The sequence below is a fragment of the Macadamia integrifolia genome, chromosome 7 (genome assembly GCF_013358625.1).
Source record: "Macadamia integrifolia cultivar HAES 741 chromosome 7, SCU_Mint_v3, whole genome shotgun sequence".
Classification (NCBI taxonomy): domain Eukaryota; kingdom Viridiplantae; phylum Streptophyta; class Magnoliopsida; order Proteales; family Proteaceae; genus Macadamia; species Macadamia integrifolia.
In genome coordinates, this window is record NC_056563.1 from 26,710,404 (window position 1) to 26,730,044 (window position 19,641).

Sequence of the window (19,641 nt, forward strand, 5' to 3'; positions counted from 1 at the left end):
CCCTGATTGACCATGATTAACCGTACTAGTTATTGTATATTTCCATCTGGATAGGAGGGTGGCAGAGGGGAAAACACCATTAACGCCAGCTCATTGTAACATTTTAAAAGCCAATAATGTGTATTAAAGAAGAAAAATAAAGATTGACGTGAGTGGTGTGATTAAAGAAGGTGTTGGTGATAAATTTTTTTGGCCAGAAAAAAAAATTCTATTAAAAAAAAGACGACCTTACGAAGCGACGACCAGATAACAGTCGTAAATTAACAAAGAAAGATGGTGGGTTAGACCACTAGACATGGGAGAGCCTAAGCTTGAGGGATCCAGAGGCGAGGAAATCAGCAAAGGAATTGTTCATACGGCGCAAGTGACGGAACATAACGGTGTTGATGATAAATGGAGACATTTAAAAAAGTATGACATTTTACATGTTAATGTAATAATTTAATATATTTATTTTCTACATAGGATCGGGTTGGGATGGGCCAGTCCATCTCAGCATCGGGCCTAAGAATTTTAGCCCAAACCCACCCTGCAAGCTAAAACACTTAGCCCAGGCCATGATTGGGCTAAGGGCAGGTTCGGACTGACTGGGCTTTTTCGACACCCATAATATATACTAAGTCCCTTGCACATGTCTACATGTTATAGGCCAACGACTGACCCTTTTGTTTCCATTGATACCCTTCCTCACCCTGTAATTTGCAAAAAATGAGGCCTGTGTTGGCTTCTGACAAATATGTGTAGGTGAATGTACATGTAGAAGATCATTCTCATATTTTAGGGTTTAAGAGTGCATGTAAGGGTATTTATAGAGAAAATGGGGCCAATCTCATTGCCTAACAATATGTGTAGCATGGTATATACGGGGATGAAAGTTGCTTATGTTTCTCAACATGAGCGGGATAAACTTCACCACTTATTTCTTGATAGCCCCATGGTTTAATGGGTCGGGGATCAATCACTTATGTAGGGTTTCATTATGTTTGTAGAGATGATTTTCCCTATAATTTTTAGTAGGTGTAAGAACAAGTTGTAATCCTATTCTCAATTAATAATGAAGTGGATTTCATCTTACTTGGACGTAGATAATATTGCCGAACTATATAAATCATTAATGTATTGTAATTGTTTGTTTACGATTTCCAATCTTTCCTGTATCACTTTCACTTTTCATTTTTACATCAATAGGAAAATCTCTTTAAGATTTCAGATATTAAGTTCATTAGCATATTAATAGCTGCATCTGAGAAAATGGAAAATGTTAGCATTTCATCCTACTATTATTACTGTACTTACTAATTATCCTTTGTTCATCCATGACCATCCCATTCTCATTAATGTCCATGGTGAAAGAATACCTCAATTCAGTGGTGTATGAAGGAAACCGTCCCCATTTATGATTGAATGGTGAAAATATCTCCCCCACCCCACCCCACCCCACCCAATGCCCACAATGATAAAAAACTAAAGCCGTGGGTAAAGAATAAAAACTGTCCCAGGTTCATTATAAATACCTAACAAAAGCCATTATTTATTGGGAGTTTTAAAGATGAATTCCTTTTTATTACCACCCCTTAGCTGTCAAATAATATGCACTTTCTTGCTCTTTAAGTCTAACAATTTTTTATTTTAATTTAGATAAATCTCCTCATTTCACATATGTGCAAAGACAATTATAGTTTTTATCACTTCCAAATTATTTTTAAATATCATTTTTTATCACTAGCTTAAAGAACACTTGGAATAAAGAAGGGATAGTGAAAAGAAGGTTACGAGGAATTCGAACATTTGGCATATGTAATCATGAATAAAAAAGCACAACCCACCATCTCTTATGAAGATATTGATGTAAGTGCAGTTATATATTAATGATTAGTTTTTTCTTTTCTTTTTTATATAAAAAAAGAAAAAATTAACCAAAAACACCTATAAAGATGTCAGCTAGACAATCCCTATAATAATGGGAAAAGAAAAAAAAACCAAGTCCTTCCTTAAGACACATCAAATAACGCCATTTTTTCAGGCACCACATCCACATAAACTAATGAACGACAAGTCATCTTGCTGAGGGCCTGCAAAACCCAACCAAAAATTCCAAAATCGAACTTGATTAAGGACTCGCCCGTATAAAAAAAGTCAAGTAAGTCTCAACCACCCCTCACCCCAAAGAATTTTACTTCCCGGGCCTGTTAGTGACATTTTATTTTTGAAACCATTTATTATTTTCATTATGTGGTGAGACTGAAATTTTGTAGATAAGAAGTCCCGATGATCTCTAGATCATATGTCATTACAAATGCTCAATTGTTGAGTAGAGGCGGGCTACCTCCTAATTAAGCCGAAACATCATGACCTCTCCCGTAAAGCCAAACTCTTGTTATCCTTATCTTTTATCCTATTTAATCTTTTGTATTTTTTTTTTTTTATTGGTAGCAATTATTTCTTTCTCCCCTATTTTATCTCTGTGCACGTATCAAGTGATATCAGAGCAACCGATCCTCGGCCCAACCAACGTGCGGAAGGAGCGATCTGGTGCCAAAGTGAGAGCCGCTAGGAAAGAGCTACTTACCACCAAGCAAAAACCCTGGAGTAGAGTGAGATCCGCCTAAAAAGGACCACCTGATCCGGACTGGGCCGTAGTGAATGTCGGATTCGAAAGCGTGGTGGTATGTTACAATCCCATATCAGCTTATGGGGACTGATCCCACATCGGTTTCCCATGGGAATTGATGTGGGTTGATATGATCTTCGATCCCCTCACCTTATAAGTCGATTTATGGGGTTGAATTCTTCCGAAAGGCATAGTTGGCAAAAGTTAGAATAGATAGCAGCCATGAGCCAACTAAAAGCGCCCAGCTGTACCTAATTCTCTTTCACTAATATATTTTTATTTCCATAAAAAAAAAAAAAAACTAAAAGGGGCCATCCCCAAACGCATAAGAGAGGGGATGGAAAAGGATGAGTCTTGACATTCCTTGTATGGTTTGTCCATTGATCAGATTTGCCCAAGGCCGAGGCAATACAATCTGTCAAATACTCGAATCCTCTGACCGCTTATAAATAGTGATTGCCACATCATCCTGAAAATAACCTACCTTGGCAATCCATTTATTCGGCTCACTCTAAACCAGGCCATTGAACCAGCCACATAAATGTATTTTGAAACTTTTTCACACCCTTATTTTGCAGTTTTCCCATGCAAACTACCACTCTAAAAATAGGACCTGCTTGACAGTCGATTTTACTACAATAGGGAATATCGGTGAAACAAGGGAGACTAGAGATGAAAACAAAAATTCTTTTCTTTTTTCTCCCTTAGAGAGTAGAAATCTAAATTGATAGTTAAAATTCGTATCTCATTCATGTCGCATCCATTAAGAAGAATCCATATTCGAGAAATCGATATCTAAAAACTACCTGAATCCATTTGGAAGCTATACTCTCTAATCCAATTGCAAAAGTATGATTAAATTATATTTTATAAAAGTAAAATACTCTTATTAGTTCACAACATATTACATGTAATTAATCAAAAGAAGATTCATGAGAAAATTTCTGTAATTCCAAATAGAAAATTTCTGTAATTCCAAATAGGACTTCATCAACATCAACATTTTCAAGTTTTCACCTTCTTCACTTCTCTTCTGCGCAACTTAGACGGCTAAGGATATAATTGGATAGTCAAAAATCTATATTTTTTATTATATGAAAATCCATATTCAAAAATTCAGCTTCCAAAAACTTTCCAAATTCGTTTGAAAATTAATCGGATGCATATACTATCCATTTACATCTCTATGAAAAAGGACCCATATGTGGTAGATAAAATGTTTGGACTCATCATCAAATTAATTTGACATGACCGCATAGTCTGAATGGGGAAGTAATTCTAATAGCCATCCCGTTTTTCGTTAATAGGCCAGATATTCCCCAACATCCCATATTGCACCTAATTTCTATATTCATAAATCTTATGACCAATGAGCTCAAGGAAAACTTAGGGTGTCAATTTTCAGTCCAAAAAGCTTGAACCAACCAAAATCAGACCAAACCAAACCCTCTCGTTTTCGATTTTGTTTAGGCTTTTATGAAATTGACAGAACCAAATAGACCGGGCCAAACCTGAAATTAAACCAAAAACAGAAAGCCCAACAAAAACCGATACAAACTGAACCATTATAAATTATGAAGAAAACAAGCTTCCCATTGTTTTTAGTGTGTATATATATATATATATATATATTTATATGAAAAATCAAGAACAAACCGAGAATGGACCAGTAATAACCAGTAAAGCCAACAGATAAAAGACCAAAACCGAAATCAAAACCAAACAGTCTTAACGTTTGGTTTCAGCTTGGCTAATAAACCAAAACCAGACTGAACCGACTGGCACCATCTAAAAAAATGTGGCCAGCAACACCTCGAACAAAGGTTGTAAGCCAAATCTAGACTGAAATAATTACCCAACCAAAGTTGAAATTGTAACAAAAAATTTGGTCCAGATGACCAAAGATTATGCCAAAATGGAGTGTATCAACTCCACCACCAGTAGATCCATCAATATATTTGCATCATGATGAATCCTTTGTCATTCAGTCATGAAATGCGGAGCTTCATGCGAGGTGTAGTATTTGAAAAAAAATTGAAATAGAAAAGGTTTTATAACTGGTGAGGTAGGGCAACTGGTTCTGAGGGAAGATTAAGTTAAGACTGTATACGATGGAGTTAATTATCTCACTCACAACCACCATCCCCGGGGACTACTACTACTACTACTAGCCACTTGGACACATATAGCCAGACGAGGTCAGGCACTTAAACATGCTCAGCAAAGACGCGTTAATCCGATAACCTCTTGGGACCCCGCAACCTACTAGCAGAAATACCAACTGAGCAAGCAGTGGTCTTCCTGACCGAAATAAGTACCACCAAATCAGAATTCTTCCTGACCTATCAGAAATCCTCAGAACAATTTTTGTTCTAAGAAAATCTTGGACGAAATCAGTGAGTTTATGAATTCAGCATGATGGACAAGACCGACAAAGAAACTTGAAAAAGTATTAAGAAACATTTGAAAATAAGTGAAGAATAAAAAACCAAATGAGAAATTGCTACTATAATTAAGGGCAAATCAATTACTAGGGGAAAAAAAAATAATATTACTGTACAATGCACAACAAATGTAGATGGTGAATCGCTTACATGACCATACGAAGACACTATAAACAGCACCACCATCTCTTTGTTCTATGTCAGTGGTGACCCCGTATAAGTACTGAGAAGAATCCACCAGATTTCTCAGATTTCTTCTCATCCCCAACCTGTTGAATATATATAATATGGAAATATTTTCGTCATGATTACAGAAATATCAAAGAACGCATTACAATAGCCCTTTTGGTACTACAAAGTACAAACCTCCTTGGCTATTCGCTGTAGCATCTCTATAATTTCAAAAAAGTCTGGTCTTAAGCTTGGGTCTTGCTGCCAGCATTTCTCAAGCAGTTCAACAAGTTTTGGATGAGTGTTCTTTGGAATTGTGGGCCGTAGACCCTGAAAACCACGTCAGTGAAACTGAATTGTTATTTATTTGGACGTCAAAATGTTCCATCTAGCCAATCAACAAGAAACACAGCATAATAAAAAAATATTTAGGCATGCCTAATGAACCTAAGTTAAGTTCAACAACAAAAATAAATTTCCTCTAGGTGCCGATAGAAATAGCCCAGCATCTCATCTAAAAGAAAAGCCAACTCCAGTAGAAGTGAGTGAAAAAAATTTGACCTGCATTTACAATACTTGTATTCCTTTTATAGCCTTTTCAAGGTCATTCTATTTTTGGTGTCTATCATCAGTTTGTTGTGATGTCCTGAGCTATGTTACCCAGATACAGAAAAAATAAACATGAAAACATAATTAGTGTATAAGTGACATGGTTTTACATTAAGGGACAATGTTTCCTCTACCCCAGTCTCCTTCAAGAATGTCTGCCACCTTTCACTCACATGGATTGATGGGAGTAAACTTCTTCCATTGGATAGACTTGAGAGCCCCTTTATAAGCCACATGTGAAATTTGGTAACATATTCCAACCATATGGCCACCCTATACGGGCTTTCCCCATGATTTTTCAATTGTCCTATTGAGTTAATGTTGACTTTGCTTGGTGGGCACAAAACTTCTTCACACGCCAGGTAGCGATACAAGGGGATTTAAATTCAAATTTTAACCGCAGACAGATGATGATATAGGTAACAAGTCCTCTAAATTTGGGGTCCAGTTGAACTGCCATGCGGTAATAATCAATGTGTGCAGGAACACATTCGTAGTACAAGGCCCGAGAACTCTATTATTTTAATTTTTAAAAAAAAAATCTTTTTAAAGAAAAACAGTGGATGATAGGTGGATTATTCCAGTAAGACCACAGAGAATGGCAAAATGAATACCTTTTGCACCACTCCAACGGCAGCTTGTAATGGAGTTAAGAATTCGTACGGGATCTGGAAAATCAATCATAATAAAAGCTAGTTTATAGGACAAACGAAATTTGCTAACATTATCTATTGGGCATAGGAAGGTACACTAGACATCAAATTGCGGGAAATCATCTATTGCCATTATAAATCAATGAGAGCCTAAAAGGTTACCTTCCCTGTTAGCAGCTCCCATAGTACAATTCCAAAACTGAAAATGTCAGCCTTGTGATCATACGGCTTGTGTTCTATGACCTAAAACACATAGACACAAAGATTAACTAATTGATAAGGAAATAACATTACAGAGGCACCTTATATTAAAGAAAAAAAGGATTTGTGGGTATACAATCACCAATTCAGTAAAATAATAAAGGCAGTGTGAGATAATAATATGCAAGAATATTTTGAATAGCTATCATATTCAAACAGGTTTAGAATCAGTCACTGAACCATATCAAAGAGCTTCCTTTAGAAGCACATCCCCCCCCCCCCCCGGGGGGGACGGTTGTTGTGAGTGAGATAATTAACTCCATCATATACAGTCCAACTTAATCTTCCCTCAGAACCAGTTGTCCTACCTCACTAGTTATAAAACCTTTTCTATTTCAACTTTTTCCAAATACTACACCTAGCATGAAGCTCAGTAATTCATGACTGAATGACAAAGGATTCATCATGATGCAAATCTATTGATGGATCTACTGGTGGTGGGGTTGTTATATATAGAGGGCGAAAGATTCAGATCTGAGGAGAATCTGCCAGTAAGGTGCTGCAGGGAAAATGGGGAGGAAAAGCAGATTGCGAAGATAAGGGAGAAAGGTGACGCGGATCCAGGGTTCCAAAACACAACTCGGATCGCATATGGACACACAAGAGTTATTAATATCTCAATTTAATGGTTGAGCGGCAATCTTGTATACCATCAGAACAATCAGAACTTTTTCGAAAGGATTAAAGGAGTCTGGTGAAAAATTGTAACTAAATTTGAGAAAGAAGGCTTAATCAGTGAATTAAACTGAAGTGGAGATAAAATATAAGTAATCTATGAACATGAGAGGCTCATATGAAAATAATCATAATTTAACAATAAATAAGCAAAAGAGGGCTTCTTGTTCAACCTCACGTTAAAACAGAAGAGCAGAAGACTCTAGAGTTGGTTCAGGAGAGAGAACTCTCACAGGTGGACTCACTGGGTACTGAGATTACAAGCGAAGGTTACTGATTTCAATCCCTATCGATTCAAACCAGCAAACAGTGGATTCAGCAGCCTAACAATGAAAATAGAGATGCTGAAATAGGTAGGATGAACCCTAGGTTCAGGCTAAACACATCCCTTTCAAGATCCCAAACAACACCTGTTAGAATGGGGGTTAAGCATGCCGCAGGGGCACATTGGGACTTCCCCCCTCCACTGACCCTATTTAGAGTGGGTGGCTGGATAGGGGTATACTTGTAATTTATGCTTTTTAGACTTGTACTCTTATTATGACTCTATTTTTGCATATTATAAATAAATAGCTTGTGTGATCAGTCAAAACAAACAAGCATTCTCACCATTAATACTGTTAACATGGTATCAGAGCCTAATTTCTGATCTAAGTTTCCAGTTTCTAGACCCTACTCTCCTCAAGAAATGCAAGCCTCCATTCACCTCTCTTCCATCACCTTTGTTAGCCTCCATCTTCTCCTACCACTGTCTCCTTAATTTCCCATAGGGCAGCACTAATGAAGTGATTCCTACGAATCTAGTGGCTGTCCTATACCCTACCTCATGAACTAAAACCCAAAAACCTTGCAAGAAAATTAGGGTTCTTCACCCTCTGCGATTTTTGGCTCCTCTACTTTTGGGAAGTGTGGCTTCTACCTCTTTAAAGGGCACACTTCTACCTCTTGAAGATCAAGTTCAGCAACCTAGAAGGACTCATTACTACTTGCAAGATTAAGGATCAACCCAAAGGATTCTATCAAATGTTCTTTTATCACTTTGTCTTTAGCTCTACATATCCCAAATGTTACTACTAACTTGCTCTCCATTAGTAGTCTTACCGGGGACCTAAACTGTAAAATAACATTTTTTCCCCTCCCATTGCATTTTTTAGGATCTGGTAACGGGGAAGACGATTGGCTGTGGTAAGGTGCAGGGTGGTCTTTATTTACTTGATGATGGTTGTCTCCTTATGGTTGTAACATCTACTACTACTACTCATCAGTTACACTTTGCTTCTTCTGAACTGAATCAATGGCATTGTCATTTGGGACACCCACCAATTGGGACCTTATCTCTTTTATTTCCACATTTAGTTAAAACATGTACTAGGAATGAACTCTTTTGTGAAGCCTGTACTCTGACTAAACGGACTCGTTCCAGATATTTATCTTTAAATAAATGAAGCTCTTCTATTTTTCATTTGGTTCACTCTGATTTAGGGGGTCTGTCTTGTCGGAAATCTGTTTTTGGAAAAATATGGTTTATGTTCTTTATTGAGTGCCACTTTAGAATTACTTAGGTCTATATGATGCAGCACAAAAGTGAAGTGTTCAGTTGTTTTCAGCGGTTCCATAAAATGATTCAAACTCAATTTAATGCCGCTCTGAAAATTATTCGTGGTGATAATGAAACAGAGTACATGGAGGGTCAGTTTCAAAAATACCTAGTTGATCATGGGATTCTTCAACAGACAAGATGTATCGACACTCCTGCTTAGAATGGGGTGGCTGAATGCAAGAATAGGCACTTGCTGGATATTGCTCGAACCATGATGTTTGGTAGACATGTTCCATGTTAGGATTTGAGTGATGTTGTTCTCACAGCAGCTTTCCTAATCAATCACATGCCTACTCATGTCCTCAACTCTCGAACTCCTGTTGAGGTTCTTCAAGGGACCACATCCTTCCTGGTACCTCGAAAGACGTTTGGGTGTGCCTGCTATGCAAAGGATCATCATTCACCAGGAAAATTGGAACCTCGAATGCTAAGTGTATCTTTCTATGTTACTCTCCTACACAAAAAGGTTACAAGAGTTACCGTCCTACCTGATGTACTATGGTAATAATGGATGTTGTGTTTCATGAATCTGTTGGTTACTACTCATCGTCACCTCTTCAGAGGGAGTTTGGTATTACTAGTGAAGAAGAGATGACTCTGGATTTGCTTGCTCCACCAGTGTACCCATCATCTTCCACGCATGATCCTCATGCTCCACAAGACAGTGAGGGGATAGAGCCTATGACAGAGACTCATGTCCCTATTGTTCCAACTCGGAGAGATTCCTATTGTTCCAACTCAAGGGGAGATGACTCTAGTGAGAACCATTGGTGAATTCCTGAGAGAAATTGATGACTCCACTCTTCAAGTTAATAGTAGGGCACTTATCAGAAATAAGAAACTTCAGACCATCACTGCAGCATCTACACACATCCCTTCACCAACCCTGGATCTAGAACCAACAGAGCCTCATACTTCAGATATAATTTCTCCTTCTGACCAACCTATTTCTCTTAGAAAAGGCACTAAGACTTGTACTCAATACCATATATCTCATGTTGTATCATATGATTCTCTTCCTGCCTCTTATCGTGCTTTTATGTCTTCCCTTTCTTCTACTTGTGTTCCCAAGAATTGGAAGAAAGCTCTTGCAGATTAAAAATGGAAGGCCGTAATGGAGGATGAAATGGATGCTTTAAAAAAGAATGCTACATGGGAACTTGTGACTCCTCCACCCGAGCAGAGACCAATTGGTTGTAACTTGTAAGTGGGTGTTTATGGTAAAACAGAAAATCGACGATTCTGTGGACAGATACAAGGCAAGGCTTGTGGCTAAAGGGTTCACCCAGACATATGGAATTGACTACCAGGAGACTTTTGCTCCAATTGCCAAGTTGACCTCTATACGAGTGCTACCCTCATAAGTTGTGAACCTAGAATGGGAACTCCAACTTGGCATAAAAAATGTTTTCCTCCACAAAGAGCTCGATGAAGAAGTATATATGGATATTCCACCAGGCTTCGCTAGTACAAGAACTCAAGGCAACTTCACTAGTACAAGAACTCAAGGCAAGGTTTATAAGTTGAAGCGTGCTCTCTACGGTTTGAAGCAGTCACCTAGAGCGATGTTTGGAAGATTTCACAAGCCAAGACATCTGTGGATTATAAGCAGAGTAATGCTGACGACACATTGTTCATAAAAAGGCCTGGTGAGAAAGTTACTATGCTCATCGTCTATGTGGATGACATTGTGGTAACAAGAATGATAGTACTGAGATTGATCATCTCAGGGTTTTGCTAGATAGAGAATTTGAGATAAAGGATTTTGAAAAATTAAAGTACTTTCTTGGGATTGAAGTTGTCAAGTTTTCAAAAGGCATCTTTCTCTCCAAAGAAAGAGCATCCTTAATCTAGTGTCCGAGACTGGTATGTTGGGTTGTCATCCTTCTGATACTCCTATGGAAACTAGTACCCAACTTAAGGAAAATGAGGGTGAAATAGTTGACAAAGGCCGTTACCAACGATTGGTAGGGAAACTGATATATCTCTCATACATGACCTGATATTGTTGTGGCTGTGAGTTTAGTTAGTCAATTTATGAATGATCCTTATTCCTCTCATATGGAAGCAGTTATGCGTATCTTGCGATACTTGAAGTCAGCTCCAGGGAAAAGGATCCTTTTATCTCCTCACGATCATCTCCGAGTTGAAGCATATGCAAATGTTGATTGGGCTGGTTCACCAGAATTTGTTCGTCTTCCTATAACGCTTTACTGTTATGACAAGGTTGCTATCAGTATTGCTCATAATCCAGTACAGCATGACCGAACCAAACACGTGGAGATCAACACACACTTCATGAAGGAGAAGTTGGATGACGGTTTGATTTGTGTTTCTTTTGTGAAGTCTGGTGATCAATTAGCTGATGTGTTCATTAAGGGGTTGGTTGAAAAGATGTTTAATCCTAGTTTAGTCAAGTTGGGCATGTATGACATCTATGCAACAACTTGAGGGAGAGTTTTAGAATGGGGGCTTAGTGTGCCGCAGGGGCACATTAGAACTTTTCCCCCTCCACCAACCCTATTCATAGTGGGGCAGCTGAATGGGGGGCATGCTTGTAATTAATTTATATTTTTTAGACCGGTATCCTATTATGACTCTATTTTTGCATATTATAAATAAAGGGCTTGTATGATCAATCAGAATACACAAGCATTCTCCCCATTCATACTGACTAGGGGTGTCAAACCCTAAACCGAACCAGTAAAACCAGCCGGACCGAACCGATAACAGCCCGGACCAAACCGAACAGAAGCCTCATTGGTTCGGTTTTGGTTTGGAGTATTGCAACCCCAAAAACCAAACTGAACCGCATCGGAAACCGGATGAACCCAAAACCAAACCGAAACCGGCTCAAAACCCGGATCGAACCCGAAACCAAACCGGCAAGAAACCAAAACACTCTAAAAGTCATTAAAAAAAAAAAAAACCAAATTTTGCATAGTTTTGTATAAATTTGTATGGAAAGTCGAATCCAAACTGGACCAAAAACCGAAACCAACCTGATTACAAACTGATTTAAGAAACCGAAGACAAACTGAAACCAAACCGCACCGAAACCAAAATTTCCTTATTGGTTCGGTTTCGGTTTCAGCCTTCGCACACCGAAAGCGACTCAACCCGGACCGAAACCTAGCCGGACCGACCCTTTGACACCCCTACATACTGTTAACAACACCAAATTCAGAAAGTCAGCAAAAGTCAACCTTATCAGATGAAGGTCAAACTCTAGCAATCACTCAAAAATAAATAGAATCGAAGATCCTCAGAATGCAGCAGAGTTCTAAGGGTCAGATTAGGAGTAATTAAAAATAAGCCAAATCTGAAACTGAAAAACCAGAAACAGGAGAAATCTAATAATCAAAATCAAATAGTCAGATGAAGTTCAAAGTCTGGTCAAGTTCCCTTCTTGGTGGGATACTCCAGACCCCCCAATATATAAATCATATCCAAGGGTTAGATTAAAAGTAATTTGAGGAACTTCAGGCTTGGACTCAAACAGGACACAGTAATGGAGAAACTTAATAACAGAGGATCAGAGAGTCAGATCCTCTTTAAAACCTAGTTGAAGGTCTCTCTTAGGGAGACCTTGCATGCCCAAAGTCTTGCCCTAATCTAATGGGCATTGGGCAGATTCAACTCAGGTGGGGTTTGATTCAGAATGAAAACAAGTTCCAAAACAGAGCTTCCGCAGGATGTAATAGGACTCTTTATCAACTATGATTCGAAAAGAACAGAATGATAGAATTAACGGTAGATTAATGAAGGATACATTAACATAAATCAAAGAATAAACCGCAGCACAGAAGTATCAATTGAGAGGGGATTCAAACAATACCTTGGTTGCAGAATAAAAATAGAGTAGGAGAAGAAAAGAAGTATAACAATGGCTTCCCACCAACAGGATCAGAATCTCACTGTCAATGCCCTCCCACAGCACTCATGAAGAGAACTTCAACTTTATTTCACAAGTGAAACAAGGAAAAATAATAATAAAAGGAAACCTTCTCACACAAAGTAAGGAAAGTCTTATTTAACTAAACACTTAAATTAAATAAACACTAGCGAACTAAGCCCATGACTGGGCTGGACTAAGCCCACGAATTGGCAGGACTTAGCCACCATCGAGCTGGGCCTGGTTCTTCTTCTTGTTCCTGCGAGAGCATGTGATATACTCCTTCCCTGGATCATTCTAGTTACAAGGAGAGAATTGAAGAATGTCGAGATCATGACGCTCATGTAGCAAATCATAATTGACAAAAAAAATTGCATGAATTCTAGCACAGGATTACAATAGAGGGGTGGAGGTGGCGGTGAGCGTTTGGGCAGGGACAGGAGGGGAATCTTGAAGAAAATCATAATGGTTGGTGTGGAGGTTTAAGAAAACAGTCCATAAGTCGAAAAAATTGACAACAAAATGCTCACCTCAGGAGCCATCCAACGGTATGTTCCAGTTTCTGCTGTCATCACTCCAGACTGAGTTTGTACCCGGGCAACTCCAAAGTCAGCAACCTTGACAACCTGAAACACAAAGCTTCGATTAGTTTAGACAAACCAAGTACAGAACCAGAAGTATCTCAAATATACTGCAGCTCTAAACAGAATTAGAATTTGAACATATATTAGTCAAAATATACACTATTTAGACTACAAAATGAAAGGGCACTGTGCTGGAAACCATTTTCCATGAATCAAAAAGAGGGATAAAAATAAAAGAATGAATATAAAATAGAACCTGAAAAAGAATTCTTCAATTTTAACTTAGTTATGCTAAAGCTGCAGCACCGATTAGCATGTGAAAATTTCAAGGATACGCAGAGTCTGGAACCTATATCCGAATCAAAAGAAAGATGAAGAGAAAAATCTTTTTCATGTAAAACCTGCTCAATTCAGATTGGGAAAGACATGGAATCGTACAGATTTTATGAAACCATGGCCTATGGCTCGAATTCGTAGTCTTACATATTCAGGACTTATAAATAGTGCAAGAAATTAAAAGTTCATGTATACAAGTTTAAGTGAAATTCTTACTTCATTTTCGTCCATCAGAAGATTGGCAGCCTTCAGGTCTCTGTGAATTATATTGTTCTGATGCAAGTAGTCCATTCCCTTGGAAACATCAATTGCCACTTTGAGTAAGGATGGAAGCTTAAATACGCCCTTTTGTTTATGCAGAAAATCAAACACACTTCCCCCAGACATAAATTCTGCATGAGAAAATCATAGAGGGAAAAAAGTTTAAATCAATGATCACAAGGGGCTGGCGAGGAGAGAACCGCCCCAAAATAATATTAAAACTTAGGGGGCAGCAAAGCTGTTCAGGGTAAAGTGTAAAAATAGATATTCAACTCCTGGACTTTACCTGTAACAATGCACAAGGTTGGAGGTCGGGTACAAGCACCAATGAACTGCACCACATTCTTGTGGCGAACTTTCCTACAAATGAACAAAGGGTGAAAGCCCAAATGAATGAGAAATATATTGAAAAAAGCACAAAAGAACTTTGTTTTTTCTGACACCAAATTGGAGGGCAAGTGCAATATTATGTATTGACAAAGGCGAAAACAACCAATAGATCTCAATTCATGCAGGGAATAAATGGAATAAGATTGCACAATAAACCAGGTAAAACAAGCTCTGGTCAAATCTGTCAACAGTTTTAAGTTATACATTTAAGGAGAAGGAAGTTCAAAATCATCTCAGATGAGCCACTATAATAAGTCAAACTTAGTTCCTTAGACGGCTTTCAATAAATGTTGTAGTTTTCAGTGACTCCCTTTTGTTGATAATCACAATGTCGTAATATGTTATAGGTAGCAAGGGTAAGAAACAATTCAATAACAGTGAGAAAAGCAGGTAGCCCGATTGTCATATATTTCAGTTAACACATATATAACAACAATAAACTCAACTCAGGTAAGCCGTTTTCCCAACTAAATGAGGTCAGCCACAGTGCGACACTGATGAAAATGACATTCAACCTATAACCACATTATAAACACATTATCACAGTAACTTCCCCCACACCCTCAAATTTTTTACTAATATTCGTCTAAAATACTATAATTAAAATAAATAGTACTCCAACATCACAAATTTATAGATATTATAAATATTCAGCGAACCATATTTTTAGTCTGTCGCACAAATTAATTAAGAAGCATTTATGTAGTTTACTGTTTTGCCCTGTTCCACATTCATTTATTACAAACTTGAAGAGTTCAAATAAATAATGAAGGGCTGACATTACTGAAAAATGAGGGGCTCTAAAACTTTGGACTTTTTGAAAGGGGATGGCCATTGTGGGATGAAAAGAGTATTCAATATTAAAACATCACTCGATTTAAGCAAAAAAAAATTATAGGTAAATGCTAAAAGTCTAAAGAGTGATTAAAAAAATTAGATCCTAGAAAGAGGAGTGCTCTACAACAACATGACCACCAGTCAATACAATGGTCCCCACCCCTTTAAACTTCAAACTATTGTATTGAGTGAGCGGCCGATAGTCATAATGTATTACTGTCAGAGCTTTATTTTTTTTAATTCAATATTAATTATCTTACAAAATGCCCAAATACCAGGGATAGTTTAAACAGTGGTTTAATGGGTATTACGAAAGTAACTGTGTAGCAGTAGTACAGAATCTGCCAGACCTGATACACTACCAACAGTAATAATGGCAATCCAAATCAACATAATTAGAAGCAACTTGTTTGTCAGCAGTGTACATCTTGTATGCAATAAATGACCAAGGTATAAAAATATAATTTATGAATAAAAGATAAAATTAGAAAGCAAGTTCATTCCTTAAAATATCAGGAACACAATTCCAAATGTAAAAGTAAAAACTATTATCCAGGCCGCTGCATAATGGAAGCATCAACTTTCAATAAATTAGAGCATTAGGCTGTACATTCAGGTTGTTGATATCTTGAAATCATGAACGAAGCATGTTTATCTTTTTAGACAATTTAAACCAGTGATTTAACACTAGAACTAAAGAAGAAAACAAATTGGGAAATCATGTAAACTATTCCAAAGGCGAAAGAATAAACTAGTAAAGCACCACCACACACACACACACACACACACACACACACACAAAAAAAAAAAAAAAAATAGAACAACACATTGATTTAACAAACCTCATAATAAATACTTCCTGGGCAAACTCCCTCTGCATATTCTCGTTCACACGCTCAGGCTTTAGGACTTTAATAGCCACCTCCTGGCTACAGTATGTACCTTTATACCTGAATAGATTGGGAGATACAAACAAGCATCCATCACACTCAATAAATGGAATAGAACTGGAATAAGATTTGAAGTACATCAAAATTTCAGCCTATGGTACTCAGATGGTCTTTGGATAGGCCTACCCTTAACTAGGAGGAAATTATTAAAGGAAAAAAGAAAAGTCACAAAATTTTACTGTTCACACTAAACCTCAAACCCAGCTCACAAGTAATAAATTTATCTACTTGAACTGCACAAGAAATGGGCCAGAATTCAATCCACTTTAATTGTATGAACCTAATCAATTTCACACATGGTTCGAGAACTAGAGCGAAACATGCGAAAGGTATCGACCCAGGTCGAAACGAAACCTTAGGGGATTTTAAAAAATCACCTGTTTCGACCTTGTTTCGACAAGTTTCAACCAGGTTTCCCATGTTTCGACCGAAACATGGGAAATTTCGACCTTCACTTGTGCATTTTTTCTCCCAAGTGTAGGAAACTTAGGGAAACAGTGGAGATTTTCATTTTTTTTGCACTTATTTATGCCAAATATCATTTAAGTAAATGTTTTTTATATTTATTATTTCATTTATTTAAAATATTATTATTTTATATTTGTTATTTCATTTACTTAAGATATTACTCATAAATAAGGAAATACCTCCTATTTGAATCCAATAAAAATACTTTAAAAATCAAATTCTTAAAGGATAAAAAATCAACCCCCGGTCCAAGAACAAAAACTAGATTTTGGTTATAGGGGTGATTTTCAACTTTTAAATGCTAAGGTTTTTCTCAATTATGAAAATTTTATAAATCCTATAATGTTAAAACATTGCTAAAAACCAAAAGTCCAGTAAAATAATCTTTTGTTTTGATATTCCTAAAATTATTTTCATTTAGGCGATTTTAACAGCATTCGCGCACTTTAAAATAAATGACCTGAGCATAACTGTGTCATTACAATTCAGATTTAAGTAATCTAAGACTTGTTAGAAAACTGGTTTTATGTTATACCTAATACAAACAGTCTCATGAAAAAATAAAAATCATTTGACCAGTCAAACTTATTATAGAACAAGAGCATTTCTCTAAATGTTGGTTCTTTATAACTTAATGTGACTTAATGTTGATTTTTTATGATTTGATGTGGCTAAATGTTGATTTTAATGACTTGATGTGGCTTAATGTTTTTGATTTTTAATAATATAAGGTACATATAGCTTACTAAATAATGTTAGAAAAGATAACATGCGTGCCTTGAGGGTAGTGAGTCACTACTTGGATGGAACCGCCTAGACACTTGAGTAATTGAGTCACTATTGTTCAATGTTGATAAATAACTGTTGATGATGCAATATTTTTATCTATTTTAGATCATTTGGATGACGTCTTATGTTTTGATGTAGATTGTAAACTATATATAGTCATTATGTAGTAAAGTTTCAGAATTTAAGCCAACAAGTCAGCGTAATGATTATCGAACCTTTGGTTCACCACACAAGTAAGAATGTGTTTTTTTTATGAAACTAATGATGCGATTGTGTTAGAAATGTTTAAAATACGTTGTACACAAAAAATCTGACAAAAAAAAAACACTGTTTGGGGGTCGAAACCTAAGTTTCCACCATACCGGGAAAAATTCCCTGGTATCCTCGAAATTTCCCGGGTTTCCACCGAAATTTCGGTCTCCCCAGAGGTCGAAACCCGATACCGTGAACCTTGGTTTCATATCACGATTCTATTAATTGACAGATTTAAAATCTATAGACAATCAAAACATGGAGTCTAAAATAATGAGAACTTACAGATCACCATAGGACCCAGATGCAACTTTGTTTTCGAATTTTAACATCCTGATATCAATTTCCCAGACATCAGTCCCATCAGTAGGTATTTTTACATGATCAGGAATGGGATCAGAAGCAGTTTGCCCAGGCTGGCAGATAGAAGACAAAGTATTCGGCGTCGACCAAGATTGCTTCTGCAGAGTAAATTCTCAATTATTATATACAAACAGATGCAGTGCACATGACAGAGAAAAATGAATAAAAGGAAAAACCAGAAGCTTCTAGCATCAGACACAATTTGAGGAAAACTTATAATCCTTGAACATGTGATCAACATTTGATTTATTTTTTGAGATTTTACATAATTACATGCTAAATTGCTCACCTTGTTCATGCATATCGTATATTTATAATTGAGTGCAAGCCCTTTCAGGAGCATATATCTTTTTATGTATGCTCAAGTATTTTGTAGAGGTAGAACACCTCTAAAAAATTTACATGCAGGAGTAATGATTGAGACCAGGTCATGGGGTTGAAGTTTCTCAACCCCATGCCCTCAAAACACCTTGGACTTCATTGTTCACAGGAAAACCTATCAAAATTCCCCACACATTTTGTCCCAACTGTCTTCCACAACAACAAAAACATCCATAATGTTTCAGCAGAATGCAGAAAAAATATAGCTTTGTTATGTTCAAACTTTAAACCTGAATTTGACATTTCAGAACTAAAAATATTCATAAGTTTGAAACTAAAAGAAACCAAAAAAACAGGACAAATTTCTGTAGAGAGAACTCTAAATAGCAATTGATTAGGAAGAAATATGAAATTGAACAACAAATATCGTAATCAGACATTCCATGAAGTTGTTCAATATGTGATTGTAACCAAAGAGAAACATGTAACAAAAGAATATTACCTTGATCTTTAAAATCCCTTTTTCCAATGCATTTCTAAGCTGCTCAGTTTCCTAAAAATTCAAACATAAGTGTAAGACCAGAAATTTATTATCAAACGGAGGAAGAAAAAACTCAAAAAGTTTAAGTAATAGTTTTAACATGCTCACATATAAGTTAACCATTAACAGTAAAACATAATAAAGTTCCCATATGACATAAACTTCAAACCAATGGTATCACAGTCCAAGCAAATAAACTGAAACAGACCAAAAGGATAACAACCCAAAATAACATTCATTACCAAGTATATTTCTGAAAATATTTTAATAGATAAATTACCAAGAATATATAAAATCAAAACATTCAATGGATTAAACTCAGGAATTAAACAGAGTAGAAGGGCTAAACAAGGATCCATGTAGCCAAACATGTTTAGTTGGGATAATGCCTACTTCGAATTGAGGTGATTTGAGTTGTTTAAATTATAGTGACACATTACTGAGTTTCCAGCATTTCCTTCTTTTCTATGGAGATGTAGCCAAGTGTACAAATACAACAAAAGAGATTGTTAAAGATATGAAAAGAGAAATAACGAAAGGCAAGGAGCGGATAGAAAATTTTGATGATTTGGATGTTGGTGGATGAAGGGAATTCACCCGTAGATGGGCATAAAGGCTTTTTTTTTTTTT

At 36.8% G+C, this 19,641-nt stretch overlaps 1 protein-coding gene across 2 annotated transcripts in view; it reads right to left on the reverse strand.

The window, feature by feature from the left end:
* Positions 1-3,678: 3,678 nt before the first annotated feature.
* Positions 3,679-19,641, reverse strand: part of LOC122083134 (serine/threonine-protein kinase STY46-like) — a 30,458-nt gene continuing 14,495 nt past the window's right edge. Inside the window, exons 7-17 of one of the 2 annotated variants that reach the window (XR_006141570.1) lie at positions 18,973-19,023; positions 18,072-18,247; positions 16,170-16,277; positions 14,387-14,460; positions 14,056-14,231; positions 13,450-13,545; positions 6,651-6,731; positions 6,450-6,503; positions 5,422-5,556; positions 5,206-5,324; positions 3,679-4,122 (exon numbers count right to left, since the gene is read on the reverse strand). Coding sequence is in view for 1 of the 2 variants with exons in the window: in XM_042650832.1 (XP_042506766.1) it covers positions 5,256-5,324; positions 5,422-5,556; positions 6,450-6,503; positions 6,651-6,731; positions 13,450-13,545; positions 14,056-14,231; positions 14,387-14,460; positions 16,170-16,277; positions 18,072-18,247; positions 18,973-19,023 (1,020 nt within the window). In the remaining variant the exon portion in view is untranslated. Of the gene's footprint in view, positions 4,123-5,092; positions 5,325-5,421; positions 5,557-6,449; positions 6,504-6,650; positions 6,732-13,449; positions 13,546-14,055; positions 14,232-14,386; positions 14,461-16,169; positions 16,278-18,071; positions 18,248-18,972; positions 19,024-19,641 lie in introns of those variants that run through there. The other variant, XM_042650832.1, reaches the window with a different exon arrangement.